The sequence below is a fragment of the Lates calcarifer genome, linkage group LG1, assembly GCF_001640805.2.
Source record: "Lates calcarifer isolate ASB-BC8 linkage group LG1, TLL_Latcal_v3, whole genome shotgun sequence".
Taxonomy (NCBI): domain Eukaryota; kingdom Metazoa; phylum Chordata; class Actinopteri; family Centropomidae; genus Lates; species Lates calcarifer.
In genome coordinates, this window is record NC_066833.1 from 17,527,208 (window position 1) to 17,542,757 (window position 15,550).

Here is a 15,550-nt window from a genome sequence, read left to right on the forward strand (position 1 = left end):
AGGCTGGCCTGCCCTGTTTGTGCCTGTGGGTTATAGTCAGGGTTACTTACATCAATGGGGGACTTTGAGTACTTCAGGATACCATTGTCCAGAACAAAAAAACGCTGCAGAGAAAATAAGCACAAAAATAATACATTAGTTAAATAACAGGAGGAACAGGCAACTAAATATAGATCACATTGGACCTGTTTATGTTTAAGATTCATCACAAATTTCCCTCATAGTTTGCTGAAGGACATACGTTTTGTGTTCTATGTGTCGTGTAATGTGTGTTGTGTTGTAAGTTCAAATATGTTAACAAAAGGGACTAGTTTCCACTGGTATTCATGTGTTTTGAGAAAACAACAGTTAAGCTCAAGCTGACGGTGGTGACTTCAAATGAAATTTCCACTAAGCTTGCCGAAGAGGCCCACTGAGGGTGAGGCAAGGTGCATTAAAAGGGGAACTTCTTTCAAGCAACAGCACTTCACTCGACAGCAAACTGTTTAACATTCGGGATGCAGCTGTGTTTGAAAGTGTTCTCTTTTTTCCCCCCCGAGCAACAAAAGCTTTTCGTGTCTCGCTTTGCCTGTGGATCTTACCTTGTGCCAGCCTTTCAGGGGCCATTTCCGCTTCTTCAACATAAAGCCCTCGTGTTTATCAGGCCTCTGGACATTGCTCTGACCAATTTTCAGCCCTTCGATGATTTCCCAGCTGTCAGCCTCCTAGGGAGGAAAAGAACAGCGCTGTGTCAGAACTAATCCACTCACTCCTCCAATAATAATAAGAAGGCAGGAGATACACATGTTTTAATAAAAAGAAAAGACTGCTGTCATGCCAATGTCTGACAGACAGAGGAAAAACAACAGGGATACACTTAATACTTGTTTATTCTTTTCCCCTACACTACACATTTAAAGAAATACTGCCCCATTCAAATTCCTCCTGCTCTCTCAGCATTTCCACCCCATTAGCTTTCTCCTGACTGTGCTCTTCCTGCTTCTAGTGGGTCTGTAAATCAAAGTGATGTCTCTGGAGTAGAGGGACAGCGGGGTCAGGCAGGGACAGGTGAGACATCACACCGTTGTCCCAATGCAGAGTGGAGGACACATGATACAGCTTTGATGGAAGCTGAGGGAAAGGATCATCGCCCTCATGTTGTACTGCCCTGTCACTGTCTTTCACAAGTTATTCTGTGTCCAACTTTGTCATTTTTTCCCTCTAACTGTCTCATCTACTTCTATGTTAGCGGGGCTGTACTCTACTATAAATCCTCCTATCTAGCATTTATTAGCAGCATATTTTAAACTATAACTCCTCCTGTAGACATATTGCCAAGTAGAGGCTGGTGTATAAACAGATATTGATAATACAGTACAACACAGTTTTAATAATATAAAATATGTTTTCATAGGGGAAGTTAGAATTGCTGCCAAACACTGTACATTAATAAACACTTAAACATGTATTTGTAGCTGAGTACCACTACATTATAGAGTGTTTTAAACCATTTATCAAATGCTTGTATACAGCTTATAAATGTAAATAAAGGACTTCAGTGTTACTAGTTGAACAGTATGCATTCACTAAAGATTTATTTTGTATGGTCGCAGGTTACTGAAATTTGTTTTGTTTGGTCTTTTTATGTGGAATTCTGGTCCATTACTAAATGGTTGTTATTGAGGAATGTGAGTCAAATCTTTGGCATCACAATAATATTCCTAAATATGAAGTGATCTTTAACAAAAACTTAGTTCCTTCTACTTTACAACATCCATCCGAATACCCTATTTATCTACAGAGGGTCAACAAAACTGGAGATGCATCTTGACAGATTTTTGAATATATGAATTCATGGATTACTTGCAGAAATCCTCTGACTACTGTCATTTCTTGCTTGCTTTCTTGCTTGTATCTCAGTGAGTAATTTCCTACGTTTCCCAGAATGCATTCAATAGCTGTAAACATGTATTGTTGCTGCAACTGTCATGTTTAGCTTTCTGTTAAACATGTGTCTGGAGAGAAACCATGATATAAACAGAGCATGTTTTCTTGCTGCATTGCATTAGGGTCTACGAAATGTTGTTGTAAAACCCTGAAGCATTGTCTGTTCTCTGTAGAAATACCTGAACAACACATATTCATTTATTTCAGGCAGTTATTCATCAGAATGAGTCTTTTAATATCAAATAAATGGAATGCATATAAGTGTAATATTGCTGAAGTAGGTCAGATTTTTAATTTCATACTTGATTCAGTAGAGGCAGAGCCTTTAAGGCAAGATCCAAAATTAAACGTGCACAAGCTTCAGTGGTAAACCAAATAATGGCCTGTGTCTCCTCAATGCACTTTGTGTCATTGTGATCTTCGAGCTCTTTGGGCATACGTGATGACACCCGCCCTTGGTTTGCAGGGCATTTAACGAAAGCAGACAACAGCTTGTTTAATCTAATGACCAGGCGGACAGATCTGTCGGGTAATGAGGTCATGTTTCTCCACCGACTGCAGCCGCCTCCTTTCAGTGGCAATGTGCAACCAGGGAAGTGGGGGAGATCAACTTCATTAGCAAAATGTACCTCACTGTTCAAAGCAATCATATCGTAAAAGGCAGCGGTCTACTCATTATACTCAAAGCGTTTAGGTCATTATCAACTGCATCAAACTCTGTATAACTCTGCTGTATAATGTTGCTTGTGAAAATATCAATACACCAACACTTCCCTTTTCTAGAACATAACAGCACCCACCCTAACAGGCAGCATGCAGCACATGAGAAACCCTCGATACAGACTTCCTGTGTGTTATCTGAAGCATTACAAACAGACTTTCAAAAGGCTCTAAATTGATAAATCAATACTACACTAAATAAAGAATGGCTTCTGCTGCAAATAGTGCAATTCAATGCACTTTCCTGGTTATCGTTTTAAGATCCAAACCAATAAACAATATAAATCAGCAAATTCCCTGTGAGGAACAGTCCACACAACCTTTGGGCCCACGTACAGTAAATACCAAAGTATATGCCGACTGCTGGTTTATATGGAAATTACTGCTACAGTCAGAGAATTTGCTTTTGTTATTTGACCCTGGAAACAGGACGGAATTAAGCCAAAGTGATTTCCTGCACTCTGCTCACATTCATTGATCTCGCTGCAGAATAATTTAAAAGCTGAATGAGCCGGTCCCTCTTGGTGAGCTTACCACTTTAATGAAGGATCTTGTGGCAGACTCAGTAAGAAGCTGTCTGCTTTTCTGTGTGAAGACTGAAAAAGATTTGTTCCATGAGCGTGTTTGTTTGATTTGGATAAGACTGACTTGATTTAGGGTTTTGTTCTGAATAAATGTTTTTTTAAAACCTTTCTTTTCCTTGAAAAATGTTCTTCATATTGGTGGAGCGTCACCGTTGCCAGTATATCCAAAAAAAAGAAAACACTGAACAGTGAAAGGACTATCCAGATCATCAGCTAAATCAATCTAACAGTCTCCCTATGTCAGTTTCATAGGCCAGGTCTTATGGGATCCACCACCTGCAGTGACACTCAGCAGTGTAGCACAGCAGACCCTTTAATGCTGCAATGAATCAAACTATTACAGCTAAGGTCTTCCAAGCAGGAGAAAGGACAAACACTCCTTGGGGACACCTTAGGCTAAATCACTACTATAAATATCAGTACAAACCTCTGACGACAAGTTTCTTTTACACATCCTGCTTCTCCCATTGACACTGATGAACAAGTAGACGGCTGGGATCTGTTGAAATACTGTAGTACGGCAAAGACCCAACCCAACCACCTTAAAACCAAATGTTTCTCCATTTTGATATTATTTCAGTTTATTTCTTCTATTACCCATAGTGTATTCAGGCCCTAATTAAACATAATGATGCAATAAAAATAGTGATAAAACTATGAAACTGTCAAAATCTTTATATTCTCACAATAGTTGTAAATCTAACGGGCTTACATAATCACTGATCACCCAAAATAAAAATGAATAAATAAATAAAGACTAGAAAATTGAATTGTGACAATAGTCAGTCACCATTAAGAGAAGATGGCTACAGAAGCCAAGAACAGACGTATCAGCAATCATTTTATTTTATTAAGATCGCAAGTTAATTATCTCGTTATCTTTGGATAACGAGATAATTTTCTTCAATTATCTTGTCTCAGAAAAACAACAAGTCGGTCTCTCTGGATTATGGGATAAATATCTTGGTTGTTTACTTGTGATAATGAGTTCATTATTGCATTATCCTTTTTTTTGCTATTAACCAAATAATTGATTTGCCTATTTTATATCATTTTATATTTTATAGTATTGCAAATTGAACATATTTGGGTTTTCAACCAATATTCCCAAAACCCAAGATGTCACCCTGAAGACATCATCTTGGAATATGGGAAAATGTAAATGGATTTTTTTTAAATAATTCTGACATTTAATAGACAAATGATTTACCAAATAATCAAGAAAATAATCTGCTGATTAACTGATGGTAAAAATAATCATAAATTGCAGCGTTTGTTTATGAGAAACTGTTACCTGAAGATATTAGAGATTAGGGATAAGATAAAATGATTGTAAGTATGGCCGTTCTTGTCTTCTGTAGATAATAGATCCTAGTTTATGTTAATGTGAGATTCAAATATAAAGTACCTTATAACAATGTAACTATGTGTTTTCCACAAAATACCAAATACTAAATAATTAAAAATGCATCAAACGGGACAGTATGTTATTACCTGCTGCACTTGCACAATGTAAGAATATACTGTGTGAAAATATGAAACTGTAGTCCGCAATGGAAAAAACTGTAACATGCTCCTACATCGTCCTCCACCATCACCACCAAACTATGATATTTCAGCAGCTGATAACCACAGAGGAACTGTTGTGAGGATGGATTTCACTGCAGTGTCTGGCTGCCTCAGCGGTAAAGCTTTGAGTAGGAGCGTGGGCCGCCACATGGATGAGAAGGTAATATTCTGAGAGACTGTGTATAAGCACAGTCTAATGCACAGTGTAAACACCACAGGTTCGGTTACAGACCTACAGTCCACATGTGTAACCTGCTGTGTTGTAGGTAAGATATTGTTGCATCTGGATAACTGGGGGGAAAAAAAAGTTCATTCTTGACCTGTCAAGGTCCACTTACTTGCTTTTGGACCATGAGCCAAAATTTTGACTCCAGGACATTTTATCCTCTTTCTGACAACATATCAGACAACATAAAAGTAATAAGGTGGTTTACGTTGTGGGAAAGATCACAGCAACACTTGGAACCAGAAAGACTGGTACCACTTGCACAGACTCTATCAAACCTACGATCTAAGATCCAAACCACCTGGTTTTTACACATTCAATTTTCCAGTTTATTTCCTGTTCTCTGGCAAGGAATCAATAATTATTTTTTTTATTAAATTTTTAGACAAAGATCTGTACAGGGGAGAAGATAATCCAGTAGCCAGGGCAAGTACTCCATCAATTAATCTACAGTAACATCAGTATGTTCTGGTCATTACCATGAAAACACGATCTGATCTTATAGCGACTGATCACATCATCTATTTCTCCACTCTCATATATCAAGAGGGACCTTTCTTAAATATTTACCACAAACAGCGTGCAATTCAGTCCATCCCTCCTACTATCTCTGAGCTGAACATGTCTTATCAGACCAGGAAATGACAAGCAGCACAAGAAAAAGTGGGTATTTGTATCGACATCCTGAACCATTGTGCAATGTCTCTGTCCACAAACTGTAAGTGTGTGGGTGCGTGTGTGTGTCTGTGCTCACTTCAGGTGGTGCCTCTGATTGCTCTCATAAGGGTCTCCAGAGTGAACAGTAGTTGTCAGCAGAGGGGAAAGTGACATGTATTGATTTGAAAATGGGGGCTGGATCTCATTAAGGCCCCCTCCCTCCCCCTAACAAAATGCCACACTTACATTTCTCCTCAAAAACTGAGGCCCAGCCAAACTAGCTAAGGTCTTTTCTCTGTGTCTACTGTGCTTCCTCAGGATGTCTCTCGGGATGCTGCACCGTGCTGTGTATTCTCTGCATGGTATCACTGAAAACTCCCTGCACAGAACACACTCAGCAGACAGTGATGCAGCATAATGCAGTCATTGAAGTTTATACACAGCTAAGCTTTATGCATAACTTTACATAGTGTCAATAGAGTTCCCTGCTGGAGACCTCCTTGCGACTCAGTCAACTATGTTTTTAGAGTCATATGTAAAATAATAATAAATTTTATAATAATAATAATTTAAGTTAGTTCTAGACCTTGGAAACAACAGTCGAACAAACAGTCTCACTACAAGGTCATTTTAGTGGCTGTTCTGGAGCACAACTTTCATCTACAGATGGAATTGTCAGGAAGATAATGATCCAGAGCAGCTATGAAAGGAACCTTGTGGTGAGACTGTTTTTTCAACTTATTCAACAAATTTGAACTATGAAAATATTACAACAACAAGTTTAACTACACCTGTTGATGTAGACTGTGTCATACAACCAAACGCTCCAGAACAGCTATTAGAGGGATTGTTTGTTTGAGTGATCCAGTCAAATCTGAAGAATTATGTCACATTATGGTGCTTTTCACTTATTCATTTAAGACATTTTCACTTCTGTTTCACTGTGACTTTAAAGTCAGTGTCTTTTAAAATGTACTTAGAAATATGCCAGTGACATCAGCCCCTTGTTTCCTTGTACTTTTTTTTTTTTAAACAGTTGTGAGCTAAACCCCTGAGACAGCTGAATATGATCAACAGTATATGATTATGAGTCCAAGTGTGTTTTTTAATTATATATCTGTTACATCAAATGTCTGGATCACCTACAGACAGGTACATCATTGCATCATTTAGGGAGCGCTGTTATATCAATTAAATTCTTGTCGTGCTGCTGATTCCCTCTATATGCCGCTGACTATCTTGAGGTCTTGATCAAGCAGGTGTATAAAACTTCTGGACAAAGACTTAATTTGTTGCTATCTTTGCAGCTACTTCTTTAGCAAGTGCCTGACGTAATTAAAAGTATTAAAAGAGATGAATAAGAAAAGAAGTGCTAACAGATAACCTCGCTTTGAGATGAACTTGGCTTTAAGATTATGAAGCGTCAGGGAAATGAAATGCTGAACCCTTTCACCCGCGAAGGCCTTGTTATCAGAAGTGAGTCAGTGACATTAAGGAAAGGAACAATGAACAGAAGGGTCGGAGGGGTTAACTGTCTGCCTCGTCAAGCAGCAGGCCTTCAACGCTGCTTTTCAAACAGGCCCCCATTTCTCAAACCAGTTCCCTTTTCTCCTCCGAGAGCCATCTCCCGAGGACACAAGCTGGGCTCCCACACAGCATACCAGAGCGTGCCACATGTTCAGTGGAGCACCAAGCCTCCGCCTGTCTCTCATGAAATATTCATGAGCCAGTGCTGACGGAAAAGCTGTGATGTCAGAGATTCCAGTTTGGGTGTCCTGTTTCTGCACGGCCACAGAGACACAGTAGCTCAGTGAGGTAAGGAGGGCCAGAGGCTTCACATCCCTTACTGCAGAGGTTACATTTAAACACTTGTCCTGTGAACTGTGAAATAAGAGTGTATCTCATTGTTTACCATGTGTCTGCAAGGTTTTTATTTACCAACCAGGGAGGGCTGCTCTCTCTTAACTGATTAGTCAGCTAATCAGTCAATAAGGTCATTTGGAAAGGTGAGTATTTTTTATGGACTTTTTGCAAGGAATCAGCTATTAATTATTAGTCATTATCAGAGGAGATGGTTCTGTATCTCTGTATGTATTGACTGCAAAGCAAAAACAGTAACAATTTGACAGATTAAACTAATCACTTAGTAAAAGCAATCTTATGAATATTAAGTTGGACATCCACTTAATTTAAACCATGTAATGGTTGCTCCCGGGTAATTTCAGAATTGCAAATTTCTCCCAGAGTGGTTTCTGATGTTGTTTGATGTTCATATGAATGACAAATAACACTGCCTTCCTGTGTCTGTCAACATTTTTAAGGATATGGTTGCACTGTTTAAAATATTTTATAGGACTTGTCAATTGATAAAATCAATCACTGGTTCTGTGTTTACTTATAATATGAGTGCCCATTTGTGACACTTTAACTGATAAGTAAGTACATTTGCTCTAATGCTGTACTTAAGTACAATTTTGAGGTACTTGTATTTACACTCCCCAAAACCCCTAGGTGAATATCTCATCATTTACCTTCTATCTGCCTGTTTTTTTCTGTTGCATAAACTGTCCCACTGACAGAAAATTATTTTTTTCCTTCAAGGAACCCTCATCCGAAGCGCTGCTATCCCTGAGAAACAATTTCTAGATGAATTTTCTCCTCCCGCGATCTGAAAATTACCTGCCGGCTGTCGCGCTGAGAAGAAGAAGAAGAGGAGGCGCTCTTGTGAACAGGTGTGGAGGTCTTGTTGATTGGCGTGGAGCTCCTCTCCTCAGAGCTCATGGTGCGGCCGTGGGGGCCTCGCTGGTAGTGTTGGTGATGAGACATGATGGGCGCCGACCAGTTGGCTCTGTGGACCTCCCTCAGCACTGGGCCCCGCAGATCAGGAGCATCCTCTGACACGTCCTCACTGCTTGCTGTTCATCTGAAAAAACAAAGGTCAGGAATTTTTACGCTATGGCGTCCACTTTGCCTTCCTCGCTCTATTGCAGTGCTGTTGTTTATACCAAACACTGAGGCACACTGTCAGCGATCAAACACCAGTCTAGTCTAGTTTGTTCCTGTTAGAAATGAGTATCTGGGCCTATTCTAGGCTTTCAGAACTACCCTCCATCCGTTTCAGTGTGTTCGTCTAACTCACTGATGCTCAGTTGAGACACCCTGCGCTATTCTTTGAAGCATGGGCTGTTCAGATTCTTCTCATTACATGTGCATTACTGAATAAGCCTTTCATTATGTTAGCTATGAGACTGGTGCCACTCAGGATTACTCAACATACTGCGTTTAGCAGAGGTATGTACCAAACACTCTCAAACCCAAACTGAACCTATATTAGAGCTGCAAATCCTCTTGTCTTCAGAAATTGTGGATTTTTTTCACTACTGTGACTTGATAAATTACTGAAATGATTAATTGATGATCAGAATCGTTGCTGATTATTCTTCTGTCGATTGACAAATCAGTTAATCAGATAATTGCTTCTAAGCTATATTGAGTTGAGCCTCTAACTGTGTCTGTCCACTTATGGCTACTTAAACGGAAAACAGTGCGTCTTTCTACATCAAGGCATTGAACTCTGTTTACAGTCACAAAATGAGGCAGATCACCATGTCAATTTATGACTGAAGTCACTGCCTCCATTGCAGAAGATTGAGATCATCCCAGAGGACTACGTATGTAACATTAATCATTATCAACATCTTATTACCACTACGATAATGATGGTAATTATTGATGATACCAAATCAATACTAGAAAGAATCTCCAGCTTGACTTCTATGACCACAAACAGGGTATAACATAACACATACCCATTTATACACCTGAGCCAAAGCTCCCAAAATAGCAACATCCTCTGGTTTAAACTCTGAAACCTCAGCCAGCATTGGCATGGCCATAATTACAATAAATGTACTAGATTTCAATTATTTGGTTAACCTTACTGTTCAGATAGCATCGGGGAGTGCTTGTTTTCATCATTAGTCATGGCACTGTGTTGCTCCACGCTGATACCCGTAGCACTGCCTGCAGTGGCGCGGTGTAATTGTCTGAGCTCTCAGGAGGTCTCAGCGCTGATAAAACATACATCGATTGCAAGATAGTAGAAAACAAACAGATAAACAAACCCTTTCAATTTAGAAACAGAGACACTTGGTGAGATACAGAGGATGTTATTGGACCTTTAAAACGGCAAATAAAACCATATTTCTGACCAAATGCCTCAGTGTTGATCATGTGACTTTTGGGGAAAAGATTCTGAGGATGCAGTATTTACACACAAGGACATACTGGGAGACAGATATCAGTAGTGGATATACTGAACACATTTAAAGAGACATTCATCATCCATTGCCTTTAAATAAATTCAAATAAATCACTCATGGAGTATTACTATTGCTATTATTATTCTGATTATGATTATCTGATTATTATTATTATTATTATTATCATTATTCTGATTATTATTATTAGTAGTAGTAGTAGTAGTAGTGGTAGTATGGCAACTATATGAAGTCAGAGACCAAATCTAAAAGACTGGTAGAGAAAACTGTAAAGCAGCGCAGGATTTCAACATCCCAGGCAGTGATATGTGACACCACAGACGGTTTGTGTTCACAGGCATTGTATACAACCCTGGACACCCTGTGGTTTTAACGACAGGATGAGGTTCTCCCACACATCAGGGAAACTACCTGAGTCCACTGAGCAGCTCTGCACACTTCAGCAGTGCACACTCTTACACGCTGATGGTGCAGCATACAGTACTCACACACACACCATCCTCTATAATTCAGATACTTGGAGAACGTCATCATCCCTGCCCTGTTTTAAGCCAACTAGGATCTAAGCTACTGTAAGACAACGTGCTAAGTCCATTCAGATAGTGTACGCCACTTAGCCTATTTAATACATCCACTCTCCTTGACCTAATAAGGAAGCACAAGTGAGGAGTGCTTTTAATGTAAACTCTGCCATTTTAATACACTGTTAATCTTTGACTGTGCAGACAGGCAGGCATTTTCAGTGACATTTACTGTAAATTAAAAACATAAACAGCCAACTATCAGCATATGAAAATGACAGAAAGATGCCAAAACAAATGTAAATAAAAGTGAAGTGAAACCTGCTACTATGGCTACCAAAAACTATAACATGTCCGACTTCACTTTTTGATTTTTGCAGAACATATAGTAGTTTCATCACTGGCAATGTGAATTACATGTTGAGACACTGTACGTATATTACAGCAGAATCAAAACAATTTCAATAGCCGACTAAACTGGCCGATTATTGTTAGCCCATAAGTGTTCATACAGTAACTGATGTGTATACAGTAACTGATGTGAGAAACACAGAGGATTTGTAGAGTAAATGAAAAGTTCCAAACATCACCAGCCAAGTAAACTTATAGTTTACAGGCAAAAGAAAGTGCCAGTTTTTTTTAAATCTGACAGACCCATGTGGAACAGTCTGCTTGAATCCTGCTCAGACAGACAGCAGTGCCGCTCCATATGAAGCAAGTTACCATGTTGGGGAACATGTGCCCAGGACTTGATTAGTCATGAGCTTAATCTTCTAAATCCAGTCACCATGATTATGGTCCTCTAAGCAGAAGGACGAGGCAGGGCCACACCTGGCCGATACCTCAAGAGCAGTGTCAAAGCAAACACTACACTGTCTTCACCAGACAATTGTAAGTGTTTAATGAGTATGTGTGCGTGTTTTGGTGTGAATAAAACATATTGTGCTCGTACAGTAAGTTCTGATTCCATCCTCTTACAATGGACTAATTTTAGGGTCACACACTTTTAGATGAAATGCACTGTTAAAATGTAAAAATGTTCCAGGGAGAAGAGACTGCTGTGGGGATGTGAGCACAAATTCTAGTCCTGAGAATAGATTATTCAAAACATGACATCTTTCAAATGATTTCAGTTGAATAAATCACACAGAATATTCCTGTATGATGTGCACTTCTGCACATAACGGATGCAATGTGATATTTTCTTTTGATGCACTTTATTCTCAAAGTTCTTTTCTGAAAGGCTGAGGTTCAGATAATGGACTGTGGCTGCAGTATTTCATTATACTCCAGGACAAAGAGGAGCCTTCAGCAACAATGACACTAGTATGTAACAGTCTGAGGAAAGGACCCTTCTCTTGACATTCTTTTAATTCCTCAAGTTGGAGTAAAATGCCACCAAACTTGAACAACTTGATCACACGCACTGTTATAATGAGGCTTAGTTGCCTTGTCTTATTGTGCTACCACTATCAAATTTAGTTTACTCATCAAAGCACAGCAATTTTCTTTTTGTCTTATATCTTAGGTAAGTGACTATCCTTCAACCAGCTGACATGAAGATCCAGAGCCAACTGAACCATAATAAAAATGTGATTAAATCTTAATTAGGAGACAAAAAGTAATTTCCAGAGAAAGGAAGATGAGTAATAAAATTTTTAAAAACCTTAAATTTGTAAAATATATGTACTGCATGCAGTATATGTACCTTAAATACCTATGCATGGTATACATGGTACAGGTGATGAGAGGATGTGTGAAAAGCTCTGCTACTGTACTCCATTTCACATTGACTAAAAAAAAAACTACATTTCTGCAAAATGTAGCCTCTTTGCACTGATGCATTACACACTACAAAGAATTCTCTCTGGAAATTAGCCTATCCTCTGCCTAATTTCCTCAACAACAATTTAACAGTTCTGTGGCTCCACCTGCACAAAATGTGCAAGAAAGACTTTCACTTCCCTTTCCCATTTCTTTCGTTCAACCTAAAACGCACTCTCAGCTCAATCAAACTCAAACAACAGGCTCTGTCTGTCATGATCCAGAAAAGCAACAGAATTTAGGGAGCAACAAAAACTGTCTTGAAGAGAAAATCATTTGAGCATGTATATGTATGTATATGTTTGTGTGTGTGTGCATACATACATATATATACACACACACACACACACACACACACACTCACACATATATATATGTATATACACACACACATATACATATAGGGTTCACTAAACTAGACTAGACTGTAGGGACTAAAACAAGCTGAGTTAACAGCTCTAATGATTGGGCATTAACAGGAGACAAGGGCTTCATTTGTGACTATTCTGTTGTTTACACTGTCAGCATATTTGCAATATTTTGTATACCCAATTTACAGATTGGTCATTATTATTAAGGAAACTGTTCTTGTAGTGGTAAAATGAAGGGAACAAAAGAAAAGATTTTGTGATTTGTTTGAAGTGGATCCACTGACACCCATTTATTTAGTCCTTGCTCTGTTAGTTGACTGATTCTGAAGTACAGTAAATATTTCTATTGTCCCAGTCTCCCTCTGTTTCAGTATTTGAGGCTTAGTAGTTCATAATATTTGTGTCAATTGACCCACCAGATGTTGACATAAAATCCAGTGCTTTTAATTTAGGACTGGTGAGCACTTTTCATGGTCCAACAAATACGGTTGCAGATACAGTTACTGTGCTTGCGATCATGTGAATAATATTGTTGCATTATTCTACTTTAAGAAGAAGGTTCAGTCACCTGTAATAACAATAGTCTGCTGTAATGGAATGTCTTTGAACCAGATGCTAAATTCCTGAAGGCTTCAGGGCTTTTTAGAGCTGTGAAAATGTGCTGTGGAGGGGCTAGAGAGATAAAAGTCAAATTTCTCCCTTCAGGGATAAATAGAGTATCACAAATAAAGCAGCGACTGTCATCTGTCCTGATGTGGGTCAAGCCAAGAAGAGCTGAGCAGAGCTGTCTGGAGAGAGGTTCAGAGGACCCAAGTAATCCCTCTATCTGTGTGCCCTGCTCTTCGAGATCTGAGAGGGATGAGGAAAATAAACGTAGGATTTGGACACCCAATATGTCGAGCAGTACTGCATGATCCAAAGCCAAACAAACCAATGAAAAACAAAAAGAAGAAAAGGTGAATTAGTGATCACTTTTTATTGTATATTTTGATGTTTGCTGCTGTTAGTGCACATTAAACTTAACCACACAAATGTTAATGGAATCACTCATCACAGACATGTAATATGATGAAGCCTGATGGCAACTGTGCTTTAATAGGAGAGGAAAGACATTTATGTTTGTGTTGTCACCACATCCAAACCACCCACAATATCACATTATCGACCAGCACTCTACAGTGTACCAAGTTTGCTGATCTCCCCTCTCTGTTGCATAATTAAAGTGGGCCAACAAAAGCAGACTCATGTCCCAAGATTATATTACAGGGTCTTCAGAGGACAGCTATCGTCTGAATTTACAACTGGCTAATAATGCATATTGATCAGCACAGCAGTGTTTTCACCGTTTACCTGGCTACACAATTGCAGGCTAAACAGATGTCCATTCTGCACATCTCTTTAAAACAGGCCTTTTTTCCTTCCTTTTTTAAAACAACACCAACTGGACGAAGCCAGTTTATCCTGTGTTGCACGCATTACATCATCTAGGTAGAGTATCACACTGCAATACTTTTCAAGTCCTGCCTGACTTGTGCCCATAGTGGAAACTTCAGTGCTGGAAGCTGATGTTTGCTGTTGCCTTGTATAAACCCCAATTTCTTAACTTTATACTGTATCTTATTTTTGTGTCAAGACAACACAAGGTAAGAAAGGTTTTTGAAGAAAACCTGTTTATAGTCTCGGCCCATAAAAGTACAAGAGAATTAATCATTTTGTCTAATGCAACTAAAAATCCAGGATCAGGTTGACAATGGCATCTATAAATTTTGAATCATTACAAGCACTGTACTTACAACAAAACAAAACAACCAAAAACTAATAAGGCTAATAACAGAGAGTGAGCATGAGTGACATACATAGAACTAATCATTAAAGCAAACAAGTGACCATTATAGGTGAGTCAGCTAATCAAATAAGTAATTATAGAAGTAATATCAATGGCATGAGGGGGGAAAAAAGACAGTCTGAATCCAGTATATTTTATCAAAGTGGGGTTGGCCCCTGCTCTACCCCTCTCTCCCTTTATCAAAGGATAAAGGTGCACACAAGCTCTGCAAAGATTTCATGTAAATGGGACGGGGACACCTTCAGCAGGAGGTTTCTTCAGGCAGGGCCAAGAAAAATATATCAGAAAATCAATCATGACCGCTGACCAAAGTGACATCTATTCAAGAAAGCACTGCCAGTGACAAACTATAAAATACATCCAGCTTTCCAGCCCCCTCTGCTGCTCTTTAATTTATGTGAATCGGTGCTATTTTAAACAACTGCAAAGTCACTGGCTGACCTTCAGTTTGAAAAACCCAGGCAGGAGTGATATTGTAGAGCAATCTTTTAAGTGACAGAAGTTGGCTAACTTTCAATTAGTTGGCATCTCAACACTGACAACATAATGAGCGGATTATGAGCTGAGATCATGTTCATCAGTATTCCTTTAATGTATAATGGCAGCTGTCTAATGGAAGAAGCCATGAAGCTCAGTTAAAAAGGTGAAAATGTCAGTGACGCATTACGTCTATATTTTCCAAGTCAGTCCAGAGTTGGCTGCTTAGCTGTTTTATTACCCCACAACTGCATCCATGTTTTGGACCAGGATCTTGTCCCTGTGGTGTTGTGCATGTATGTCTGCGTGGTCTGAGGGTCAGCTCATCATCCCTGTGTCAGTCAGACGAGCAGCAGCAGGAGCTAGCTAAGTCAACGGTGGCTATGTGCTCATGTCTGACTGGTCCTCGGTGATTCACTCGGGATGCAAATACAAAAAGGGATAAGATGCGGGGCTCTCAGCGGCTGAATAAAGCACCAAAGCGGCGACTCTACACCTTAATTTAACGTAACACTGCCACGACACGGTAGTTTCCTCTACATTTGCAGG

General features: G+C 39.2%; 1 protein-coding gene across 5 annotated transcripts in view; it reads right to left on the reverse strand.

Moving 5' to 3' along the window:
• Positions 1-15,550, reverse strand: part of osbpl6 (oxysterol binding protein-like 6) — a 36,690-nt gene that overhangs the window by 20,483 nt on the left and 657 nt on the right. For 4 of the 5 annotated variants that reach the window (XM_051071274.1, XM_018675806.2, XM_018675807.2 and 1 more), the window contains exons 2-4: positions 8,362-8,605; positions 582-704; positions 51-104 (exon numbers count right to left, since the gene is read on the reverse strand). In XM_051071274.1, the coding sequence (XP_050927231.1) occupies positions 51-104; positions 582-704; positions 8,362-8,508 (324 nt within the window). In that variant the 5' untranslated portion in view covers positions 8,509-8,605. Of the gene's footprint in view, positions 1-50; positions 105-581; positions 705-8,361; positions 8,606-9,623; positions 9,753-15,550 lie in introns of all 5 variants that reach the window. The other variant, XM_051071273.1, reaches the window with a different exon arrangement.